We start from the raw sequence: 26,819 nt of genomic DNA, 5'->3' as shown, positions 1-26,819 counted from the left end.
TATTTTCAATTATATCATGAGGTTTTGTTACTGAAATTTTACTTCTAATTGTATTTTCAGTTTTGAAGATAGTCCTAATATTACATTTTTTACTTACTCGTTTAATTTGATCTGAAAGTCCTGGAATAAATGGAATGAAAAGGTTTGTAATAGATTTATTTTGATTTTGTTTTGTTGGTGGGAATTCAATTTCGTTAAAATATTTTTCAATAAAAGAATTTGGAATAATAATAATTTTCGAATTTTCGTATACTGTATTATCCTACTATTGTTACACAATTTATTAACATACTCTTTTTTAGGTTCATTTAGGTTCTATTGACAACGATAGCACAAAATAGCTATCGAAACGTCAAGGTAATTTTTCAAATTAATTTCTTTACTAATTGGAATTTTCTCTTACAGCTTGATCCTAAGTGTGTGGCAGGATACCCTCTAGGTGATAGTTCTTGATTACTTTTTGATAAATAATTCGTTCTTATTGCGAAATAGGAGCACTATTTATCAATCTGTAATAAAAGACGTGAGGAAATTCTGTCTTTTTTAAAGACAAACATTTTTGAGGCGAAATACCCAAAAAGAAGTTTGTAAAAAAATGAATCCGTCTCAACAATATAGAACTTATCTACATTTAAACGAATTATGTTCAAAAGGCTACTGAAGTCAAAAGAAGACGATCTGACCTTACTTTTACTAAGAAAAAATGTCTGGCTCCCCTGCAATTGATAGTCAAAATTTTTCAAAAATATATTTTTTTTAATATCGGGGGAATGGTAAGAAGATTTAAATAAAACGAGCTGCGAATTTGTTCCTATGCAAGACTAAGGTCGTTGAAGCAACCGAGTTTATCCGCTTTGGGCAAGAGTCTTGGTATAACAACCAGCAGAACTTTTTATTCGGTAGCTGGAATCAACTGTGTTTTTTTGAGTTGATGCATCAATCCTCGCTTGACATTTTTAAAATTTAACAGTAAAAAAGCTTTTTTTTAAATCAAACTTGCAGTGTATTTGTTCCTACGTCAGGGCCATATTTTGCTAAAAACTCGCTTCTTCTTTTCGTGATAGTTCTGATGAACGCAATTCGGACGAAACCGCTTCGAAAAGACTACCGGGCCTAAGACTTTCCTAATGTCGGTGAGTTAAAAATGATGAAACCCTTGACAATTTCTTGATTATAAAAGCACATTATCGCTTACAACGACGTTTAAATTTTACGACGAATTTTTTGCGCAAAAGCTATGGATGCTACATTTTACAAAAAATTCAATCGATTCCAGCTACCAAATAAAAAGTTCTGATAGTTTTTGCATCCAGACATTCAAGAATTCCTCACATGCCCAGAAGCGGATGAACTCGGCTGTTTCATCGAAAGATGAATCTTACATAGGAACAAATTGGAAAAAATCTGCTCTGCAATACTGGAAAATATATGAGAGAATGATCGTTCAAGATTTTGTGTCTACTGCATTTCGTAATGAAGCAATTTATTTTTCAGATAAATTCCAGATTCTTGCAAATTTGCATAATATGATCCTTTGGAATTGATTATAGTAATGTTTGATTGGGTGATTATTTTTTAACTCAAATTATCGGTATATCACATTAAATTTAATAGTCGGCTGTAAATCAGCTTGGGCTTTTTCAATAAATAATCAAACTTGGGAATATTTTTTTAGCGGAAGCCACAAATGGATCGCTTTGCTTTGAAAGCAGCAGCGGCTTTATTGAAAATCGTTAAGCGTGATAAAAAATACATTCATTCAATTGCCAATCATAAGAATCCTGCACTTTTTTTTCAGTTTTTTGTTGTTGCATTATTTGTAATGTTTCTACTTTTTCAGGCATTTTCCATACTGTTTGAAATTTTAACACCACTTGCCAAGTTTAACAGGCTTTGGTTGGAAACCAGAAGATGCACAAAAAAGCACTGCGTTTAGAACTGAAACGCCAGGATTCTCGAAAACGAACACCAGTCAGGAAGGAAAACAATTTTCTGAGTATAAAACTGTGTAAATATTATATCGGAATTACAAATTTAAAAAACCGCCTATTTTTGTAGTCAATTCTAATTTGCAGGTTTGAAGTAGTTGAAATAGAATTTCAAAGGGAGTTTTACCATTTCAAGTGTGTAATATGTAATTAAACTAAATGGACAAGGACGCTGTAATAAATGTCCTGCCACGCGCTTTCGGCATTACACAATTTAATTACATGATGCGCAATCCAAAGTACAAAATACCAGCATTCCCTTCATATGTTGCTTGCAATTTTTTCTTTGGCATCTCAATAATAAGGAAATATTTTTAAAACTTTTATACCGCCGTGAAAGAGAATTTCTTTTTGTTTGTTTTCAATCAAGAATAGTTTTCCCCGACGGTCTAAAATCCCGAAAAACCAGTTTCAAGCAATGCCACAAATTCTTTCGTTATTACGCTTTTTCTCCACTTAGAAGTACGAGCGACTGGGGCGGGTTTGCACAGATACCTACTTCGGAGCTTTTTTGAATGTCGTTAAATTCTGCAAGCTTATGTTGCGAAATCCCGTTCGAATACTTCACTTTTTACATCAAATGCGAAAAACCCAAAATATATTTCTCTAAACGTGTTTGTCAGATTTGCACGTAAAGGGCCCGAGCAAGACAAAGACCGTATACACTTTAAAAATGATTATTATATAATAGTGTCGATTTCGAGGCCGATATTTCGAATTAACTGGGGTCCAGACATTACGCGATAGTGAAAGTATAGGTAAAATATGGGCACTTTCCCTGCCGCTATTACTGCTGCGGTACTGATCTCGTAACCTGGTCATTTTATATCATAATGCCAAATTCTGGGCAAATATGCTCTTGTCCTAGTATTACATTTATTATTTTGTTATTCCCTCACAAATTCCATCAAGAACAAGACATTCATTGATGACCCTTGAAAAGCTCATAAAAATATTGTATGTAACAAAATGAACGATTTAAAAAAATTAATAGTTTTGGTCTTTCAGTTTTACTTAACTTTGTGGTTGTTGCTTGCAAAATATTTGTTTGTTCTTAGTTGATTTAAGTGTGAACTGTTTTTGCTGAAAATTTTGCAAATTTGAAATTTGCCTTTTTTTTGTTTTTTGATGTTTGTGTTCTTTGAAATGTGCGCAAATTATCTTCTCTTATATTGAACTTCCTAATTTTTTGTCACATTTGAAGTATGTGCTTCCTGATGCCAACGAGAGCCGGAAAATCTGTGTGCGAGTATTTTCAGTAAAAGCTTAGGTCAGATGGGGACATATGTTGTCTGAGGCAACGTTCAAAGGCCATAAACGATTTCAGGTAGTCGAAAATGTTCGAACAATTTCAAAATAAAAAATATTAAAACCACGCTGATGATGTGAATCTCATAAATAACGAATGGCGTAATACAGGCAAGTTTCGTATTAAGTAATTGATAGTTTTGTGTTGGCTCGACTGTCCTCGAGACTGAATTTACCTGTTTGAAACTTTCAAGGTCTCCGCTTTGTAGGGAAGTGAAAGTAGTCTTGCTTGGACTGACACGGCAACAGACAACACTGCTGTTTATACGCGATGCTAGTTAATAAGCACTGCGAACATAGTCCGCAATTAAATCCATTGCCTAAATAAACGTATTTTTTTGCTCAACCTCGATTTAGCACGCAAACGTTTTTCCAAACCTGCCAGTTTCCAACGTTACCATCCTAACGTTTTGCTCTCATCTTACCAGCTTACTAACCGAGTTCTTCTTCGATCACTTCTTCAAAATTAACACCTGCGTGATTGATAATGATTGAATGGCTTTTTCCATCATCCAACCAGTGATTCACCGACGAGTGCAGATCGACGAAATGAGCATAAACCATTTTTTGCTCGATATTGAAAGGAAAGAAGTGTTGTAACCGCAAAATGGTTTTGTAATAGACAACAATTTGCCGAATGCCAATGGTTTTTGGCCGCAAACTTTAATTATTAGTAAAACTCATCGCTGAAATTAGAAAATAAGCCTGCTTATGACCGATTAACCAAAACAGTTATGGTTCTTGGATTAAATGACCATTTGCCAAATTTTGTGGCTACGATTTTTGCTTTTTTTTCTCGCCGTGCTTTATCGGTTTCTTTTATGAAGAATAGACACTTGCTATTATGTATAAAGCTTTGATTCTGTCTTGGTAATTATTTAACTAGAGGTTTTTCATTAAATATGAAAGTCCTATTTTGATGTCTTAATTGAGGCGAAAATCGGTTTTGTGAACTAAGTTTTTATTTCCCATTCTTTGTGTTTCTCACCTGGTTACTTCCTATTTCCGCATGACATTCTTTTGCTGTTTTTCCCCAAAAATGCTGGGCTAGTTTAGGTTTTTTATATTTAGTGTTAGGGGTAAGTGCTAATTTTTTTGCAATGAAATTTCAATTATCCTTAGTTTTTCTGGTTTTACTATCAAGTCCTGTCTGGTGTAATTAAAAAAATAATAATTATATTTAAGTTTTATATGGTTGAGGCGGGTTTCTGCGTGAGACATTAAAAGAATTCCTTTTGATTTTGACTTTTACTTGCAATATTAGCACACATAGCGCAGTATTTAAATACCACTTGCGTTTAATATCACTGCGGGAGCTCGATTTTAGCGGGGGTGCTTAAAAAAACGCGAGAGAAAGTAAAATGTCCTTAAAAGTGCAATTATGCAAAACAGGTTACGTACTCTATTGAATTTTACTTTCAACAAACCCTTTGAGGTGAAGTTACTATACAAATTGAACGTACATACGGATGAAAAAAATTGGCAAGTAATCAACCGATAATGGCAATCTCAATATTGATATATCATGATATATATCATATATATGATATGATAATATTGAAATACCGCAATTCTGCATACCGCACGATTAAATTTCCCATAGGTCACATAACGATGCCTCTTGGAAAAACATGTTTTTTTTGTTCTTAATATTGACTGAAAAGTGTCCAGATTGGCCGAGTTCGAGATTAAACATCACCTAGGTCCAGATGAAACGTCGGTTCTTCTCGTATCCTGTAAAAGACTTTAAATGCAAAAAAAATGGAAGTTTGGACAGTGGCAGAATACTGTTTTTTCGCAATTTGATCTCAATATGCAGAACTTTAGATAATTGGCTCCTCAGAATCCGCACTGGATGATTATTTAAATATTAGTTTCCCAAACAAATAGATTGGTAGGCCAGGAGCCACAGAATGGCCTGCCGGACTTCCCGACCCCGACCCAAATCCCTTCGATAAATTTTTGCAAGCCAATCAAGGACTAGAATAACCCAAGCAATGGGACTAACTTCTACTCAAGTCTAACTAAGAAGAGTTACTAAATTATTATTTAAAAATCGCTTGCGCAAGCCAATAGGGTGCAGTTTGAACACTTACTTTACTGTTTTTTTGGGAAACATTTTACATTTTGGTTCACCTTGCTGTTGAATTAAATAAATAATAAAATCAGTTTGACGCAAAATATCCAACTAAAAGGGATACTTCTCACACATTAGTTCAGTTTCAGTACAAAAATCATGTCGAATAAATATTAACTGCGGTTTCAACTGATTACAAAATAAACAGTACTACGATTTGTACATAAACATTCATTTATGGAGCCTGCCTCTGTTGAAACATTTCTCCCAATAAGCTCTGCAATTTATGTAATCCGAATTTATCTACTTATTGTACAACTTGTTACGTCAAATTTTTTGTATACGCAATTTCACCAACAATACACACTTTCTTTAACGCAGAAAGAACAATGCTTGATTATTTAAACGCACGTTTGTTTCCCATCGCACAATTTGAATTATTTTTTTATATGGACGACAACGTTTCAAACAGTTTCACTTGGTTCCTGAGCAAACATTTTTAATCCTTAAATTTGTCCTTAATTTTTACTTTCTCTAGATCTGGCGTCTCGATCATCAATGCCAGTTGATAATATGCAAACTAGTCAGTAGGATTAAACGACGCAAAAATAATTAAAATTCATCGTTACAAGTGTACCTATTGAGCAAGATGTTTGATGATTAAAAACTAAAACATGTACATACGTGTTGTTATTATGAATACGCAATACATTATTAGGAATAAATTTAACGATTTAATTAAAGTTATGAAGCGAACATTTTTATGCTAAACATAATCCTTGTAGTACGACCAAGTGATTGGCATGTGCGGTTGAACAAGAAAGGATGACATGTTTCAGTTTTAAATCATGATATAGGTTGGAGAAAATTTTTCGCATTTAACTTAAGGTCGGAAAAAAGACAAACATTTTGCTGTTTTCGTATATTTTTGTTGTCATTATGGGTTCTTTGTCATCTAACTCCTCATGATCCCAGATATCGTGCATTTAAACTGTACCCGGACGAATGTGGAAAGTTCCTTTGTAATACTTCCATATAGGTATAAGCGGGTGCTGAGTTAAAAATCTAAATATTAATGCTATCACCATATATCGAAAACAGTAATATTTCAGCGGCATATTGTGCTTTCAAAGGGTTTTCTGAAAGTAAAATGCAGTAGACTACGTAACCTGATTTGCATAATTGCACTTTTAAGGACAATTTACTTTCTCTCTGGTTTTTTTAAAGCACCCCCGCTAAAAGCGAGCTCCTGCAGTGATATTAAGCGCAAGTGGTATTTAAATACTACGCTATGTGTGCTAACATTGCAAGTAAAAGTAAAAACTAAAAGGAATTCTTTTAATGTCTCACGTTTGGTTTGCTTTGGCTGGTTGCTACATGCCCAGATATGTACCAAAGCGAAGTAATTAATAAATCTGATTTAAGCGCAAGTTTGTTGCTTAGATTAGCGTGCTGGTGATTATTCGCTTGCATTTATGAAATAGTGAAGGCTTCAGCTGCGATCGGAAAGCGAACAAACCTCTGAAGATGGTAGCGATGCGCGCTAGCGCAACGTCAGAACCAAATTCATATTGACGATGGCCTAATAACCGGAAAATCACCACTTTTTCAATCGGTTGGTACCAGATTCGGGTCATCCTGACTAAATTTTCTGGCATCTACACTTGCAGTAAAAATGATGTTAAGTCAAATATTGCAATAGGTTTCACAATGTTGTAATCGCAAACCTGCTTAAACTTTTATATTATAAAAGCGACCTTTCACACAAACCGCATTCATTTTCACAAGCTATTTGAAACTACAGGGTATGCTTGACACGTAATTTGTCTTATGGTGACATGTGGTCTCGCACCAGTGCTTTTATGAATTCAACTCAGCTGCATAAAGTAGCAAATATTCAATTTGTTCTAGTAAATGACAAGATATGAACGAAATACAAAGAGAATATTGTTCTAAAGAAATCAAACTTGTTTGATCACCTAGTTGATATTTATTCCAGCTGAAGAACATACAACGGAATTAATTTTAGGAAAATTTCATCGTAAGTAGCAGAAGAAAACTCAATAGTACTGTAATTGTGGTCACCTTTCGAATTGGTTACAACCTGAGGAATTTTCGAGCCAAACCTTCTGATTAATCTGTTTAACGTCTGTTACATAAAGTGTTTTATTTCATACAAAAGCGAAAAGCCTGAAATTGAAATAGTTTATATTTATAGTTTGGCTAATTTAAAAAATAGTAACTGTGCCCATTTCGCGAATTGTAACTGCTTGCAAATTAGAGCTACACATTTCGGTACAATTACTTCCTCTATTGCGTTTTAGTAGAATGTGCTGTTATTTGAGATATATTCGCCTGATAAACTGGTAGAAAATTCAATTTCAATTGCCTTTAGATCATTTTCAGTTAGGTCTAAAATTTGAGTTCAAGAAACAAGAGTGCTTCCTCCGACGTACGTCCAATTATTTAAGTGTCGTCTGATTTTTATTCAATTCTAATCATTCAGGATTCACCCAATAATTTTGGGTTTGGACTGTGAATTTAGCGCAACTGGATCAATTGGTCTGTGATTTTGGGGAGTGATTATGTGTTTAGATTGTGAAATCAATACAATTCATTGAAACACCACACAACACTGTGATTTCCACATATTTTGCGCCGTTTCGACAGCGACTTTAGGGTTTAATTGGGCGTTTAAATGTTAATTCAACATTTTCTCTGAGTGTTTAGAATGTCGCTTTCGAATTTGGTGCGTTTACAGGCGTATGTCCTGATTTTAGACCCGCCCTAAGTATTTAATCAAACTTAATTTCATTAGCCAATATGCGTTTCTTCCATTTTCATATATGAAGTTAGACGATAATAAAGGACTGAAGTAATGCAAGCACACGGAAGCCATTGTTAATCACCCAGTTTCGGCAGTTTTACCAAATGTACAAAAATCAAAATTTTCCTAAAAAGGCGAGGAAACCTATTCAGCAAGGAAACTGAAACTTACGTCTATTTTCTTCATAAAATATAGTGCGTCCCACTGTAATACCCAAGTTAAAAAGCTTTCGCGGCCATTGCTTGAAACTTGTTAATTTGTCGGACTTTTAACGACGGATTTTTTTACGAAAAATGGTAAAATTTTGTGGCCATTGCTTGAAACTGGTAAGTTATTCGGATTTTTAGATCGAAAAAAGGAAAACGGAACCTCGTTTTAGTGTTTCACTACTAGAAGCCGGATAATTTTCAAGAAAATAAACGTTACACGGACAAATTTCGAACTGGATAATAAATTCTGTTCGCTGAGAACGATTTGATTTCTAAATAGAGATTCGATAGGGACTCGACTGATCAGTGAAAGCTCTCAAGCAAACCACCTCTGAAGATGCCTAAGAACCCGAAATGTACGACGGTCTAAGAACTCGCAAGTTTTGATTTGATTTCCGTTTGAAGCGTTTTTTGTTGCAATTATTTTTCGATTCGTCCGTGTTTTTGCGAAAAATTACTGGTTCACATAAAGTTTCTACCGAGTGGCAACTGAACCAATGCACAATTCGTGGAAGTTCTACATGGTCTCAGTTTGAAAAAACATCTTTTTTGTATTTCAACATCACAGCCATTAAGATAGAGCTCGTATCAAGAAAAAGCTTTTGAGTTTTTCGCTGATCTCGTTTATTTACAAAGTAGTGTTGAAAAAATCAACTTTTTGGTATTGCAGTGACAATTTTTTGCGCATGTTGAAGCTAAAACTGAAGCTGAACATTTCTAATTCTTTCTGTGTTGGTTAACTTTTCGTTATTTTGCGACAACATTGTAGCCATTAGAAGTCGCAAAACACAATTGTTGAGAAACTAATCTTTAAAAATATGTGCCTATTTTCAGCAAAAAACTCAAATATATAAAAATTCCGTGTCGCCTAGCGTGAATAACCCTGTATAATATCCCTGTAGGCGTTCTCTCATTGTTAACCTCCTTAAACCTTAAATAAATTTAGTACACAGACAATTTCTTTTAAATTGCTTAATATTGCGTTATTTCCGTCGCCAGAATTGTAATACACAAAGGTTCAATAATTCAGCCTTTATTCTTCCACTTACTAACAGAGCGCACGTTTTAAAAAAATAATGTCAAGTGTGAAATTACGTAAATTATTGTTTGCCAGTAGCTTTACATAACTCGTCCTATATTTGTAACGTTCTAGCTAATAGAGTTTTTGGAAATCGCACTCTTCAGGGCCCAGTTCTTGTATTTAGACTTTTCTCGGCTTCCCTTTAACGTTTTTTTAATTGAAACTTAGTTCGCACTTGTGTTTCATCTAATGGTTGCGAGAAACGTTAAGGCATTTTACATGTTCGTTTTTATGACACCCATGTTACGTACATTTCGGTTTGTTTGATCTGAGAGTGGGACACTCTTTTGTCTCTAGTATATAAATTTTATTACAACACCAAGGTAGCAAGTGAATGTTGAGCTTACACTTTTGTTTAGAAAATAACCTTGAGGCATGATTCGTACCCATTCAGAGCGCTTAAAAAAAGTTATTTTTACTGAATCCTGTCAGCGCACAGCATTCTCTTTTATGTAAATATTTATTAGCAGCGTTGGAATTTAAATATAAGAACCTTCTATACGTGTTATACCTTTCTATATGAAACAACAATTGAGATTACGTACCGGGTTTGTAATGTTTTCGTTGTGAACGTTACTTAATACCAATTATCAAGGTTAGACACTGGCGTAACAGGTGGTTTTTGCACGATTCTGCTTCTAATGGTCATCTTTTTCACATCAGTACCGACATCCTTGATATTTTTGAGGGTCCACACATAACATTTTTAATTCCTACTTATAGGATCAATTTTGGCATTGATCTTAAGGTCATGCCACCAACATTCTTCCTTCAATATCACTTGAAAGTGACTTTCAGTGAAGTGGATTAGTTTGGATTTTTAATTTGATACCGATGGTAAATTATATTGACAACTTGTTACTTTTCTCATTGAATTTTTCAACATTCGGAACTGTTTCCAAACAGCAAATTTTGAATGAAAAATATACCTAACTGCTTCACTGGATTGTGGGCTGTTCTACACTCAGCTGGACAAGAACTAGAAAACCAATTGAGCTATTTCTTAAAGGGTTCAAAAGGCCAATCCAATTTAAATATTTATGAACGCCTTTAATTAGCATAAACGCTTTAATGCATTTTGAACAAATCTAAATAATAATCAAGCCTGATCAATGAAGTTACGAAGTATTTAATTGGAAATTGCTCGATAACAATTCAACCTCACTTACATTGTATCGAACTTTGCCCTATCAAATACAAATAATCAAAATATTTTGGAGCGCAAAATTTACTTACCAGTCTTCCTAGTTTCATCTTGCATTGTCGAATTGGGCAAACTCGTTCTGAACTTTTCTGGAAACGATAATTTAATCAGCTTCTATCTTGGACGAATATTTGGAAAACATGTGCGAACAAAATTTGAGCTACATGCGGATATTTCAAGGCCTTGCAAATCTCCAAAAGACCCGTTCACCTACAATAATCTATTTAAAAACGAAACTAATTTGCAATCTGTATCAAAAGTTGGTTCGTTCTTCCGCATACTTCTTGTTGGCTGCTGTACAAATTCATTAGATATCAATTATGTAATAATTAAGTTGGCTGGATTTGCTTATTCATAAACGAGGCTCTAGTTTTTTTACTCTGGGCTTTTAATAGGTGATCTATAAGGATAGCGGATACCAGGGAGGATCAAGCCATTTCAATATTTTTCAGTTATTTATTGAATTTCGCTTTCTGCTGTGGAAATACTGAAAATAGTGTGTGGCGTTCGAGCAAGTATCTATTTTTTATTTGATCCTTGAGGAAGAATGTGATTTTTTCTTCTTGTGAGTAGGTATTTCATTAAAATTTCATGAGCCGGTGATTTATTTCCCGCGAGGAGGCGCTTAATTTTGCTAAAATGAGGTTTCACGATTAATGCGCGTCTCGTTAACATTTTCCTCGAACCTCGTAGATTCTTTACTAACGAGAACCTGAATCCTTTCTTAAAAAGAGAGAAAAATAATTTCAATGTCACATTCAAGATTAATTTCTCGACAACAAAATTATTAACCTTGAATAAATATGACGACTTAGCCTGCATTTTTTTTATTGCTTCGAGATCATTTATTATATGGAGAATGGAGAGTTTTTTCATGTCAGGTACCCTCATTTGGAGAATGGTTTACGTCCAACTAGGATCTGATTTCGCTTAAATTCCGGTAGCATCGCAACTACAGACTTGATAAACTAATCAAGATCTAAAGATGCTAAAGTTATGAAAAAGTTATTTATCACTGAAAAACGTGTTGATTAATTAAACCTTGTTGAAAAATTGATATATCTTGTAAGCCAGATTTCGTTACAAAAGTTGCAACGTCTATCAGTTCAAAAAACCAGTTGCTTTTATGTAAATCTGTTTTTTTTATTTACTTAGTAAAAACTGATATTCGCCAATGGTTCTCAAAAAATAGCAAGAAAAAGCGGTTAATATGACAATAACTTAAATGTTTACATTTAAAAACCTAAAAAATGTCAAAACGAACTCATACATGGTGAAAAATTACGTAAAGGATTTAATTAAAGGTATTTTTTGACAAAATAAGAAAGTGCGTGAATGAGCGACACGAAAAATAAAACATACCTACTCAGAAACTCTAATATTGAAAACTACAGTTGACACTGTCTTTCATTGGCGCGCTTCTGAACTTTAGTTTTTTAATTTATTGAAGGTGAATGGAAGAAAATTAAGGGTCGTGTAACTGAAAGTTCAAACCTAAGCTCAATAAATAACATCTGTTAGACCTGAAACATCTGAAAAATCCCAGCTTTGAACTGAATGTCAATCACTATTCAAAGCTGGTTGAAAAACTGATATCTTTTATAACCAGTTTTTATTCCAAAAGTTGCAACTTCCATGTGTTTTTTGTAACGAGTTATTTGTCAGATTTGTTTTGTAAAATCGTCTATTTTGCAAACGGTTCCTAAAAAATCAACACAATAATTTCGATACCTACATACAAAAATACAAAAGACATCAAAAGGAACCCAGTAAATTCTGAAAAAATACGACAGAAATGCGTTTTCATAACTACATTTTTTGACCGAATGGGAAACTGCGTGTATGACCGAGAAGAAAAAAATTCTCAGAAATGGAAGTTGAGTCTTTTTCTTTCATTGACGGTGACGGGAGAGAATTAAGACCTGAATTCTGAACAGAAATGCTGTTTTATAAATACTTTTTTTACCAGATGAAGAAATTGCGTGTATGACGTCAGAAACTAACGAATTGAAAGCGACAGTTTTCTTTCATTGACGAGCTTTTCAGTAATTTATTGGCGTGTAAATTAAGGGTTGTGCAACCGAAAGTGCAAAATCAATAAATAACATCCTCTAGACCTGAACCATCTGAAAAATCGCGGCCTTAAACTGAATGAACATTGGTATTCAAAGTGTTTCACTTTCAATACGAATAATGAATCTGAGAATCGTTAACTGTCTGTTACAAAGAATTTTTGGCGACCCTGGAAGTGTGAACGCTCAATACAATGGTTTAGGAAAGGGTTTTTGGTCTTCTGATTATATGCGAAGACCCAACTTCGATGCAAGTTAAATATCAGTCACATACCTGTCTTTCCTTTTCGTTACTATAAACAGATCGGTTCCGATGGTTGTTAACAAAATGCCAAAAACGTACTCTTCGGCCTTCCGGTGATAATAAAACCGGTCGAAGGATGCTGCCACTTTCGGTTTTATTTTCGAAAGTGAGGCCATTTTTGTCGCCGAGCCTTTTAGGAAGATGTAAATGTCTTTGTCAATAGTGAAACATCGTAACTAAAGGCCTGCCTCCAAGGCTGTAGAATAAACACTCCGTGTCTTATAATCCTAGTTTTCGAAGAGATAAAACCGGAGCACATCATTGGTTCAGCATTTTTTATGGTAGTGAGTATGGCGGACGTCATTTCACTTTTATGGTAGTCGGTAAATGTTTTTATTAGATCTTCGGTTTTCGTTGTTTGCCACTTTAATTGTTCAATTTTACATGTTTTATTTGGGATTTGCAGAGTTAAGTCGCTAAATGGCTTTAGGTTGTTCAGATTGTGATTACCCTTGCTAACTTGTTGACTAGTAAGTAATTCTTTCTAAAATTTATCCAAACATTATTTTTCTGACTGAAGGTTAATGTGGATCAGGTGATTTGAAATCTTTGAGTCGGCCTGATAATGTATTTGTCATATGTTTTAATTTTTTATTTGGGACATGGGACTGATGAACATTCCTTTAACGTTCAATACGTTTTATTACACCAAAAATACAAATTTGATATTCCTTCAAAGGAATAGCAAATGTTTCAACATTTAAGACATTTAGGTTTAACATCTGGTTATATACGTTACATTTATGTAAGTGACATTTATTTTCGACAACATTTTATAACATGTATAACCATTACAATTATTAATTAGTAGGCAGATACTTTCCATATCGTTCAATGATTATGCGCGTTTTATACTAAGTTGGTAGCAATTACCGTTTCTCGATAATTGGATTTGTTGAAATCATACGCTAAATTACTCGCTCGTTTAATTCAATTTTAGTTCCCAAATGACCATTCATTTTTCAGTTTTCTGATAAGCAACCATCTTTAAGCAGCTTGCTTCTAGCAGAAAAGTTAAGCAATTTATCCTGTCGTTTAGAAGCTAAAATCAATTTCAATGTAAATTAATAATTTTGCCGATCAATTTCAATTTCGGAAATGGATTTTAGCAATTTTTCACCTGATGCAAGCGGACTTGGAAACACCGTGGACAATAATACTATTAACGATTTGCTTTACAGCTTGACTAGTTGATCTAATCCAGACATATTTATTCAGCGACATATGTTGAGTAGAAATTAGCCTTGTAACAAAAACAAACATCATTTTGGTACTGGTTCCAGTCGAAAGCGGGTTACATTATAACGCGATAAGGCGGAGCTTCGGAACTTGGTATTTGCCAAAGAAAAACATTTAAATTATGCCTTGAGATAGCACTCAAACTGCTTTAATTTATGTGCACTTCTGTTTAATTATGGCTGTTCTTATCGAGTAATCCTCTTTCAAAATGTCGTCGCTTGATACGAGTAACCACCATTCTTGTTCAATCTAATGTAGATACATAATCTCGGCTAAAACTGTTGAGACGCAGTTCAAAATGTCTGTTCTATCAAGTAATGCAGTTCGTTCATTAGTTAGATTTTTTCGTTTAGCACAGCATGGATATGTCTCCGAATTGAAGCAGAATTGACTCCTAGATGAGCGTTAAAAAGTGGACTGATTTTAGCAATGGGAATTTTTAGAAAAACTTGCTGACTTTCCGCATATATTTTCCGAACTATCGTTAGAAAAGCCTATCTTTAAAAATATACTTAATATATTTATATATTCTTTACAATATTCATTTATTGTTGCACTAATACTAAAAAGTTGATCCCTAGATTCTCTTTAATTTAACATTGTAAACCCTGTTGTCCCATTCATTCAACCCTTATAGGTATAAGGGATTGTCAAAACGTTTATCAATTATATTAAATAACAATAATACTGAAAAACATGCGCGTTGTGGTTAATTTTATATACATAATATTATATACAACGGGGCCAAATGATTGTTGTTAAGGGCATGAAGCTGGGGAGAAATAACTGATCCCGCTGGTTTGGATTAATTTTTCGGAAGTTTTAAGATCCATCAAGCAATCGTGCAAAAAATGAGAACTAGGAATCTATGGAAGATTTATGCTTCTTCAAAAGTAGTTTTTATATTAATTGTTTTTGCTTAATGAAAAATGCTTGATGTATCCTTTAGTTTTTTTACCACAGTTGCGCAAGACAAAACACTTAGTAACACTTATTAAATAGGCAAATCCATCGAGTTGCGTAATGATTTAATTACATAAAACATGTATATGAATAATCCTTAACTAACGGGGAGTAATAACGTTTCACAAATTCGTGTAAATTAAAGCTTATCATCAAGTGTTGATTGAAGTTTTTTTGATTTGATTAGTATGTCCTTGTCATGGCTATAATATCAAGTCAATAAAATCCTGCCCTTTAAAGGGTAGTTGCCGAAACTATTAAAAATGTACAGTCCTCGTATCTGTTGACTCAAGCAAATGCCACAACAAATGGCCTGAAAGACAGGCTAAGATAAAAATGAAAACGTATATTTACATAAGAATGGTGTAATTTTTAGCAAAGCCCTTATATAAATAGAAAACAAACATTTTAGGCCTCTTTGACTTGTTAATTATATACCCAATAAAAACCGGGTTTTCGAGTACTTTTGTAAATTTTACAGGGCAGTAAAACTTTTGTTTCTGTTTGCCGATGTAACTTTCGGTATAGTTGCAGTTCGAGGATGTTAGTTTGTTCTTTTACTACCAAAAATGCTTTATCACAAAGCACATAATACAAGTTGATTTTGAGATTCTGATACGTCCTTAGTTTTCATGATTTATGATATAGAACTAAAATAAATATTAGGGCTGTTTGTGCATGGATAGGAAATTGTAGCAAGAATACAGCCACGTGGTAAGGATTTGATAAGAACGTTTCAGGCATTTTATAATTAAAATTATTGTACCATTCCTGCTTAAGGAAAACCAGTTGTAAAAAGAGATTTACGAAATGTTTATAGGTCCCATAAGCAATTAAGTCTTACACCTAGTTTATGCTGTACAAACACTAATTGTTAATCCTCCCCGTGTGAAATCAGAGCATCTGTAACTTCAAATATTGCACAACAATGCAATGTCTGAATTCTATATTTAACACTTTTATATAATACATGTAAATATATTTTCAGTCTTTATTTGAGAAATATATTTCAGTTTTGCAGTATCTTAGATTTTACTAAATCTCAGAGGCCCAATCTAACGCAGCAAAATCTGATTTGCACAAAATACCTACATGCAGATAACAATAACCGAAGATATCACCTTGTGCAAACCTTTCAATCATATTTACACAAATCTAATTGCACATAAGCGAAGATATGTTTTAATGTCAAAACGATTACTTCAGTTTGCAGTTCCTCCTATTGCGCCAATCATTTTTGCTGATGATTTCGACGTAAAAAAAGCAAAATTACACTTAATTAATGGAAAAGCAGTTAAGAATTTTAAACCAAGGTAACAGCAAATCAAGTTCCCATTATCTTAAGATTCTTTCATGTTTATGTATTTTGAACGGAAGCTTTCATGGTCAAAATAATCTTTAAAACACTGGCGAATGTTCCTTTAAGAGGATATACCATCAAGTGCATTTAGAAATGAGATTATTATGCGAGTCAAGCCAAGCCGTCTTCTCCCAATATACGTTTGGAAGATTATACTGATGTTCGGCTAAATTTGCCTTCAATAATCTTGCTCAAGGCTTCAGAATTATAACTTGTTTGATTATTTATTAAGCACCACTAACAATTTGCCTGGAGGCTGCACATTACGCCTATTTAGTGAAAAAAAGGCAAGGAAAAAAAAGGAAAGAGAAAAAACTTAAATCTTGCGTTAGTTGGAAAGATTTGCTGCATTAAATTATGACGAGCGCAAATTGTTGGGAAAACTGTTCGGTTTGTACTACTGTAAAGCTATTTAGATAGACATCCATTGATTTATACGAATCTGCAAAGAGCCGTGTAGAATTCGTTCAAGTAAGCTAGAAGCTGATTTAGCTGAGGACGATCTGTTGGGTTCTGAAGCCAGCAATATGACATAACCGAGTATCTGAAAAACACATCCATATTATTAGAGTGCGGCTTTTTGCAAATAATAAAAGCACTAAGCTTTTGTTAACTAATGTGAACGAAATGTACAAAATACGTCATTTGATTTTTCGATCACGACACAGATTTTTTAACGCTTTTTTTGTCATTTTTGTGCTTATTTGATTTTAACTCTTTAACGCTTACTTGCGGCTTTTTTAATAAATTTTGCTTCAATAAGACTAACAATTTATTGAAAACAATGCGCCCAAATGCCCAGTTTAGAAAAATATTAGTTTATAAAATAAAATAATTATTATATTATAAAAAAAGTTTATAAAATTTAATAATTTTCAGAAAAAGGCACTAGAAGGTAACAATAGCATTGGGTTTACTGCAGACGAAACTTGTGTAGTCTAATTATTGGCGTGCTTAAGAATGCTCCGACCAAAAGTTATAAAATTTTTTCGAAAGAACTGGAAGCAACAAATAACAACACAGTTTCCAGAGTTATAAATGAAACATGAAATTTTGCTGTGATAAAATGTTTACAATTTTTCAAAATTAAATTTAAATATGCCATAAAATTGTCATGTAGTTATAGAACACAGAGAACTGACCAATAATCTTGCTTTTATTAAAAGTAATGTAGTTTATAAGTGAAATCATAAAATCCTTGGGGAAACAATAAGTTTCCTTTTTGGAGTCGGTTAAAAAAATTATTGACTTTCAGCCCTAAAATGTGGGCTCGCCTCAGCCACACTCGGCGAATTGGACAAATTCCACAAACAAAACTAAACGGTGTTTTATCAAAAAGCGAAGGATTTCAGCAGTTGAAAGATATTTCTTCGATTTTAAACGGAGAAATTGTACATAACCCATTTATGGATTCGGAAATGGTGTCAAAATTTAGTTATGCATCTGTAACAAGTGTAGACGTGGAACGAAGTTTTTTATTTTTAGCTAGACATTTAGTGATTTCGTGTTTGAAATAATAATTTCATTTGTTTGTTTGTCGGTTTTATTTAGAATAAACTTCAGTTTTAGGCAAAACATGTTTAAGTTTTTTAAAGTAATTAAAATAAATCTATTTAAGAAAACTTTGTTCATTTATTTCATACTTCATTACAATAAATTTCACTTAAAACATTTGAAAAAACTGTATTTTTTCCACGCTGAAATAATTTTGTGCATTTTTAATGTTTTTACATGTTATTATGCTTTTTGTGTGCACCGAGAAATCAATTTGCTATTGAAACGCTTTTTTCGAGAATTTTAGTGCTTCTTAATCCGGACTCTCAAAATGATCAAAAAATTTAGGTTTTCGCGGCCATTTCTTGAAACTGGTGTGTTTTTCGCGGTGCTTTTTTTGCGGTTTTGCTCAACGCAACAACTACGTCGGAAGACTGAAGAAATTATTTTCCACTATCGCCACAAAACCTTAAAAACGTTTTTTGCGATTATTCGCGTGTGTATATATTAATTTGTCATTTTCACTGGGAAACGGCTCTGAAGATGTAAGCGCTCGCGCTTGCAAATCGCCGGAAAGAAATAACTTTCCAAGCCCGAAAAACTCACCAGTTTCTAAAATGACGTTTTGAGCGGGTGAAGTTTGACCACTTTAAATGGGTTAATATTTTCGCTTTCTTCGCACCTGAAGTGTGTTTGAATGAGTTTATTGCATTTCTTTAAAAGTTTTTTGACCAAAAGTGTATTTTGCAGGTGAACTCAGTGCATAACTGTCGACCTAAGAAGTTCTTTCATATGCAAATATGAGCTTTGAATAAGGAAGACATTGCAGATTAAGAATCGTGACCGTTCAAAGGCCGATTCTCTGAAGGGTCTAACGTGTTTTTCTATGAATTCGCTATTCCTCGTTTCAAGCAATTTTAATTTCTCCTCTGCGAAAAGTTGCAGTAACTTTAGATTTATGTTTTTTGAGCTTGATGGGTTTTTTCGACCTAATCTCTAAGATATCGTCGGTTGAAGCAAGGAAAAGTTCTAAACCGTTCCAACCTTTTATAGAATTCGACTTCATTTTTATGGCCTAATAAAAATGAAGTAGAATTCTAGGCGTATTGAGCTATTTTATTTCTTTATCGCCCCTTGACGGCTGAACCACATGAAGAATAGAAGCTATTTCGTTTCTTTTACATATATCAGACCATTTAAATAAGAAATTTGATACATTGTAGAATTGAAAACCAAATGCACAACAATGAGAATATTTCAAAATCACTTTAATATTGTTTGCATATTTTAAAGTCGCTGTTATGTGAGAATGGAAACGAAAGTACTGACGATCGAGCCGAAAGTGAAAACGTGACATAATATCTTGATCTTGGCTCGGCTGAACTACTTAAATACTGAGAAAACACTGTTCGAGAGAAGATGGGATTGATTCCTGCGAAAAGTTTATTATAAGACAAGCTTGATGGTGATGATGACAAACAGTTCTTATCCTGAATATTCCTCAGAATAGTAATCAGCAAATATGGAATTAAAATGTGCAAAAAAGTGGATTTTGACATCATTTCCCACGGATATCTTTTACTCTCCATGTACCTACGCTTCTTATTTCATATTAACCTTGAAATAAGTAATGCATTGGAAATAACGTTTAGTTGATTAGTCACAGCTGTTGCGATGAAAGTATTTGCTATTAGGTTGCAAATATTTAGGAGGATCTTTTTGAGCTAAATGATTACTTACAATTCGTCTGGGCATCCTAAGGGCTGTCCTAATCTATAGCCGGTCCTAAGATGAGTGGACATTTCAAAAGGATCGATGTCGGCATATGGTTGTTGGCACATGGTGGTTAGTTCCCATAAAGTTACCCCAAAGGCCCACTGAAAAGATGGGAAAGAACAACGAAAATTCAGTAAAAGTAACATTTACTAGTAGTCCAATGTCATTTTGTAAGCTTGCAGCCTCCAGATTACTCTAAAAGTGAATGCGAAATGTCCCGGCTTGTCTTGATGAAGCCAATCTAAAATTCTACATACTATTTTACATTTTACCTTGAAATTTTCTTTCGCGCTAAGTAAAAGCACCTTTTATTTGCTTGCAGGATAGGATTAAGCAAAAACACCGAATACAAAAGAAATCCCGTGATTGAATTATGTAGTTATGTCGGCCATCATTCACCATGTGTGTCCATGAAACCATTATGTTGCTCAAGTATAAAACTGTTTGATTTCGTCGTTACTTAGAAGCGAGTTGAAAATCCTGATATTTGCGACTTTTAATGATAAAAATGGAAAGTTCTCGTTTTATTTTAATTGCCGGAAAATGCTACATCAACACATACTTTCAATTTTTTCAGCAACAAGCAGCCTGTTCTACAAAATAATTCTGATGCGCTTTTTACACTTTAGCTAACAGCGCCTGATATATCAAGGATATCTTGCGCCTTTCAGTTAGTTAATGACGCCAAGCCAGTGTAACACTTTTCTGTGTTAAATTCATGTAAAAAATGAGGAAAAAATGCATAATTAATTAGTTCTCCAGCTATACAGTGACCGATCTAATCCATTTTAGAACCACTTTTTGATCATGTGGAGACATGGAGTTTAGCGAGACACTGTTCATATTCAGGTAAATATTTCCTGAATAAAATGTTCTTATAATTGATGCTGAGGAAACAATAGAAGGACGAATGAGGATGAAGGCAAGCATATGAAATGTTTCATCATCAAATAATTGTGAAATTGCTTGATGTACAAAGCGATAATAAGTGTATATTTCTGGGATCTATCTGGCTAAATAATTATATGGGAAAAAATTACTAAGCAGTGATTGAAATTTGAATATCACTAGTACACCTTCGAAATGCCAATGTAAAAAAATCAATAAATAATTTCCATAATTCCACAAGGAAGCAAAGAAATGATATTCTAGAAAGGAATCAACAAAGCAAATTAAATATTTGGCTGGCCTCCGAACAGACTGACTACCTATTTTAGGTGTGAATAAGACATGATTCAAGGTTATCAAGGTGAATAAACTTGGTTACAAAGAATCAAATAACGCCTCGTCTATTTTTTACATCTTTCCCATGTGCAGAAACCCGGAGAAATATCTCTCCGAGGTCAAACATAAACAAATTTAATTTGAAAACTTGTTCTGTTTGCAATGTCTTTTCAGATGATACCTACTCTCGGTTTTTATCGTTTGTAATTTTATACACACAGGTTAGAGATAATCCTAAAAGAATTTAACACCTTGAAGTAAAATGCCGAGTTCACGTTCTCGCGAAAGCACGTATTCCCGCTTCTGAGATTTTTCACCTAAACTTCAAGCTCAAATTATTTGATTTAACAAGTGTTTTTTGTATAATAAATGACAAATTATACATACCACATCAGTTTGGAGAGTCCATTGGTCATATACGAGGCTTTCTAAAGCCATCCACTTAATGGGTTTGCTCTCCTTATCCCCAACGCAAAAGTAGTCATTGGGGAACATGTCTCGGGACAGACAGTTGTCCGTAATTTTTATGTCGAACTTTTCTCCGACCCTACGAAAACACCAAACTTAGCTGATTATGCGAAATTAGTATAATTTTTAGCCCTAGGACCAGAAAACTGGAGAAGATAAATCTTCAAAATCACAACTGCCAACAGTTTTTTTGAACAGATATTTTGAAAATATCCGACCGTAAACCTTTTTTCTGATTTATTAAAGTTACTTACACGGCATTTCTAGCGGCCATGTCTTTCAAGCAAATACTTTTGCTGTGAAGATACATCAGCCCCAGAAGAATCTGAATAGCCATATCAACCAGGATTTGAGTGGAAACTGTAGTGTCATCCTTTCTTTGCCGACAGTTTACCAGGAATCTGTAAATCATTAATTGAATTCTATGAAAAAGTCATTAGATGCTTGCAAACCTTTTTAAATTTCCTCTACTTGCATAGGAAAAAACCAGCAAAGGTCTAGTGGGATTTTCCGTGTTGACACAGAGTACGCTCAAGACGTTTTTGTGATCCATTCCAAACATCATCGTACCCTCTGCCAAAAATAAATTTAACAACCTTTTCGAGACCGTATCTGTAAAAATAAAAGGATTTGATGGTCAGAGAAAATGTCACTGGGGCTATTCTTTGGAAACCGCCATTATTTATCCTTTCTGGCCTATTTGTCCGGGCGGCTCTAATTCTTCGAAGTATCACAAGTATGCTAATAAATGAAGATGATATGGAAGATCACACAAACTCCAAAAGCGCCCATTGGCGGAAGTTGACGCTGTGTCGGATCCCACATATTGTCTTTATCTCAAATGTGTTAAAATTATTTTTAAGTTGCTCAGATTTCGGGTCACGAATTATTAGGCATTTACGATGCTCTTGACACGTTATCCAACAACGGTTGTAGAATACAACAATTCGCAATCCTTTCAAAGAGAATAACCCTGTAGTCCCAATATACATTTAAAGCTTTTAGTATTAGTTTTACAAGGTTGATGGGTGCTAATTCTATGGAAATGCCCTGTAACTTTTATGGATTTTGAGAAATCTGAAAAAATTGGTCGGTGCGCATAATGGTATTCATTTATCAAAATGAAAGTCAAATTTGACTTTATAGTCCAGGACACGTTGTTGTTTTACGACGTTCGAATCGTAAACTTGACTGATAACTCTAATAAAATCGGCAAGAGATCTAGAAAATGGGATTGCCACTAAAACATGGTAATTAAGGAGACGGTTTTGTGACAAAGTCTACGAATGGCTTTGAGAATTTTATAATTTTCCTCAAGTCAGAAGACATATCTAAATCTATAACTGATTAAGTGCATCCAGCTGAAAATGATTGAGATTTTGTTAAAGGATCGCAGAATGGCTTTTTCCTCAAATATTACCTGTTGAATTATACATAATAAATACATTTTCACAGTAAATATTTCTGTATTTTTATTCTTTCTTGTCTGTAACAGCATATAATATAGGTACGATTTCCTGTTTTTGACCCAAAAATCAAATTTCTCACTTTCTGGTCGTTCTCCACAATTGAATTAAAAACTTGTTAATAATGATTTTTTGATAAGTTACTAGGACACTTTGGCAAATTAACGTTTTCAGTACTTTGCCATATAAATTGAGTGAAAAGGGCGTGCTTTTAAATGCATCCTATTAATTTATCTACAGAGTGTTTGTGTGTTGCATTTTTTAATCCGAGAACGCTTAGTTTCCGATTGATAAAAATTTAGCAATTCTATAACCAAAATCATATTCACTGTAAATCTCTTGAAAGATTTACATGAAATTTCACAAGCTTCAACAGTTAACAACTATATACGTTTCAAGGTGCCAATGTTGTTTTTAACTTCATCAGTGGCGTGGGCACAGGTACATCTTCAGATGATTTAAAATAAAAACGGTTACGCCACTGGTTTTTCTCAAATCAAAATCAATTTTTTGAGTCACGGGCGATGCACCGTTTTTGTGCAAAAAAATTAAATCGATTGATTGCACAGCGTAATGTGGTTTTTATTAATTTAATTGAAAAACACAATTGGAGTACAATTTTCAAAAATCAAAATCAGATCAAAATATGTTTTGTTGCCACAGAAGCATTCAACCAACCGGTATGGACAAAGTGAATGGCAAAAACAATACAAAATATARCACATACAATGACAATAMGCAARGAAGGGTATAAATACAAAAAGTATCAAATCTTGTCTTGTTTCTATGAAGGCATGTCACAGAGTTATGTTGTATCAATTTATCCTATCAACTATTATGAATTTCCTATCAACTATTATTTTATTATTATAATTTTAGCCAAATTACGCCCAACTGGTGGAGAATTTTATGTAATCATTCTAAAAACCTCTGGAACTTCTTTTGGTGGCCAAAAAGCGCAGAATTTTCGACAATTGTAACCCAAGCAACAATCAAGAAGCAAAGTAGTTTTAATGATTTAATTTTAAAAATGACCAAAGTGAAGCTCTTATTAGACCATGTCCTGATATTTCAACTGTGGCGAACGCTGAGCGTTATTTCGCCATAGTCAAGATGATTTATATTTTGAATATTAATTTTCGTGAATTTTTGTTCGGATCTGGCTTCAATTTCTTCCTTGACCTCACTTCCAACGGAATTTGCTACCCGAAGGCCGGAAAACGAATGGAAAAAAAATCCTTAAACATCGGCAAAAGCAAATCGTATTCATATTGCCACCTAGCGCTGAAGAAGTGAAATTTACCTTTAGTTGTCTTGATGGTAACAATCTTTTCATGGTACTTCCCAAGGTAAATTTTGCCAAAGATTCCTTCTTCTTGAAGAGAATCCACATGGATGGCGGATCGTGGTACTGCCAACGTCGAAATCCTCTTGGAGGGATCAGTCAGACGTGGATCATTGTGTGCTATCTGCAAAATGTACTTCTCAACTAAATCGAGTAGCAATAAAATTTTAATGTTCCATTCGATTCACGTGGCTATGGGGGAGATTTTTTTAAAATAAAGAACCGACTGGTCGCAACTGATAAACCGAAATGAAAAGGCACCAAACAATGTCATTCAAATGTTGGGCTATTAACGAAAACCAATTAATTTTGGAGAGCCTCTTAAATATAATCCTGTACTGCAGTGTCTGATTGATTTCGCACAAATCTAAGGGGTGCTGTTATGTGAAAACAGATAAGCTCAACGGAAGAGGGAAATTTAATGTCTAAAGTAAATACTATTGCGAAATTCCCAAGGGGTTTAATATGGCGGACTGCTTAGTCATTGACTCGCTATCCACTACCGAATGGTTGTTCTCATTTGAACATCGAGGGTGATTTAAGTGCAAGTGTACGTTATTTGATGAACTGAAGAAGACAGTTACATATTATTTAATTCTGATGGATTATGCGATTTATTATTAGCATCGTATGATCGTCAAAGCTATCGTAACTCCTCCTCAAAAAAATTCACCCAAGCATGAAAAACCGTATACAATACGGCAGCCCTAAATTATTAATCAAATATTTATTGTAAAATGAGCGTCGTGTGTAAAGCCCTTGTGAGTATCTGTGACATGTTGAAAAACAATTTAGCCGATTTATAGCTTAAACTGTCTTCCTGCTGGAAGTATCATATAACCAATCCTAGATAAAAGCCTTTCGGTTCTTGAAAACTTTCGGATTTTTTAAAAGGATCCTCTTGGGCCATTATCCGGCCCCGTAATACTTTTGACAAATCTGTTTTTGCCACACACTACTCATGTGCCAGACTACATTCTTGATAAATTGTTTTGTATGTGCGATTTATTCAATCCATTTAAAATAGTAGAATAAAACTGTCAGACGTTGGGTTATTTGTCAATTTGTCACCTGTTGGTTGGGAACGTGTGGGAACAAGCATATGTTGCACATTGTTCGATGGATTTACTGATTAGACTGTGAAATTTATTTAATGTGCGGCCATTCTTCATATTAATACAACCGAGCGATTTCATTGGTGAGCTTTCAGAGTTTATCCACTTTAATTGGCGCAATTCTTTATGTCAATTCATATATAATGTACAAAATTACACTCCTTCAAACCTCGCGTGAACGACTATTTCTGTGGCCGAAGATTATTACTAATTATTAATTGACATAATTCAAATTTAATCGCAGTACTGCATACTACTTCCAACAAACCCGTCTTGTCTGGGATACAATTTTTTCGATCTCAGGAAGTAATTCACGTTGAACCAACTCCAGCCCCTAACAACATTTAATTAATACTGGACAATGCTATAATGAGGGCAGCCTGAATCCAGTAGTAATTATCACATATGAAAACCTAGCAATCTCCACACCACAAAACCCACCAGCCAATCAGTTGGGCATTTTCATTTATACTGTGCAAAGGATCTCCCTAACGCAGACATACAATTTCCTATGTGTCGTATCAACACCTGACATACTTGCAACGTTCTTCCCTCACCCTAAATTGAATAGAATTATTATCAAAAACTCAATCTCGGTTAATTGTTTAGAGCCAGATCCGAGCAGGCTCGACTGGACTGATCGGAGTGTGAGATTTAGAAACAAATGCTAACATTCTGGAAAGTTTTTCTGGATAACTCAAGAAGGCAAAGAGAAAATCATCAAATTCTAAGCGATTATTTCACACTTGATGCTTTAGATGTTAAGTACTCCGCATGCAGAGACAATCCCTTTTAAAGCCAGAATTTATGAATTTATTACCAATAAATGTAAACAAGCAATTTGGCATTACATGCTCTTCTGAAGACGGTTTATGAGCAACTAGTGGCGGTTCGAATGAAGAAAACGTTGTTTCAGATGAGGCTCGAGTTTTGTCCTACTGAAGACACTGGTACCATCGCAATGCATTTTTAAACTTTGATGTGCATGTGCGCGGGTTTTCATTTTTCATTATGCTCTTTTGAAGGTATTTCCTGAATGAGCCATGATTTCGGAACGGAGATCTCAGCGCTCGATAACCGAAACTTCATTTCAAAGAAGGTTGATCTTTCTTCCAGCCAAGACACTAGTACCGACATAATTAATTTTTAAACTTCGAACTGTTTTTGCGCGGTTCGAGATTTTATGCTCCATGCTCTTCTGAAGACGCTTTCTGAAGAACCAGTAGAGCTATCAAAAAGGCTATTTCAGCGCTCAATAACCAAAGCCTTGATTTATATGCAGTTCACCTTGGTTCCTTT

The 26,819-nt window shown here is 34.2% G+C and overlaps 2 protein-coding genes across 2 annotated transcripts in view; both read right to left on the bottom strand.

The window, feature by feature from the left end:
- LOC109532902 (transcription factor Ken) overlaps positions 1 to 13,275 on the bottom strand; it is a 35,849-nt gene extending 22,574 nt beyond the window's left edge. Inside the window, exons 1-2 of the mRNA XM_019898038.2 lie at positions 13,041 to 13,275; positions 10,727 to 10,783 (exon numbers count right to left, since the gene is read on the bottom strand). Of these exons, the coding sequence (XP_019753597.1) occupies positions 10,727 to 10,751 (25 nt within the window). The 5' untranslated portion in view covers positions 10,752 to 10,783; positions 13,041 to 13,275. The remainder of the gene's footprint in view (positions 1 to 10,726; positions 10,784 to 13,040) is intronic.
- A 417-nt stretch (positions 13,276 to 13,692) lies between these two features.
- The window catches only part of LOC109532849 (tyrosine-protein kinase Drl), a 52,449-nt gene continuing 39,322 nt past the window's right edge, over positions 13,693 to 26,819 (bottom strand). The window contains exons 7-12 of the mRNA XM_048661218.1: positions 24,364 to 24,529; positions 22,047 to 22,206; positions 21,849 to 21,995; positions 21,514 to 21,673; positions 19,867 to 20,003; positions 13,693 to 17,176 (exon numbers count right to left, since the gene is read on the bottom strand). Coding sequence (XP_048517175.1) covers positions 17,065 to 17,176; positions 19,867 to 20,003; positions 21,514 to 21,673; positions 21,849 to 21,995; positions 22,047 to 22,206; positions 24,364 to 24,529 — 882 coding nt within the window. The 3' untranslated portion in view covers positions 13,693 to 17,064. The remainder of the gene's footprint in view (positions 17,177 to 19,866; positions 20,004 to 21,513; positions 21,674 to 21,848; positions 21,996 to 22,046; positions 22,207 to 24,363; positions 24,530 to 26,819) is intronic.

Source organism: Dendroctonus ponderosae, unplaced genomic scaffold (genome assembly GCF_020466585.1).
Source record: "Dendroctonus ponderosae isolate FM_Combo_2020 unplaced genomic scaffold, Dpon_F_20191213v2 Dpon_F_20191213_1, whole genome shotgun sequence".
NCBI classification, from domain to species: Eukaryota; Metazoa; Arthropoda; class Insecta; order Coleoptera; family Curculionidae; genus Dendroctonus; species Dendroctonus ponderosae.
This window is presented reverse-complemented; position numbering and strand designations above follow the sequence as displayed.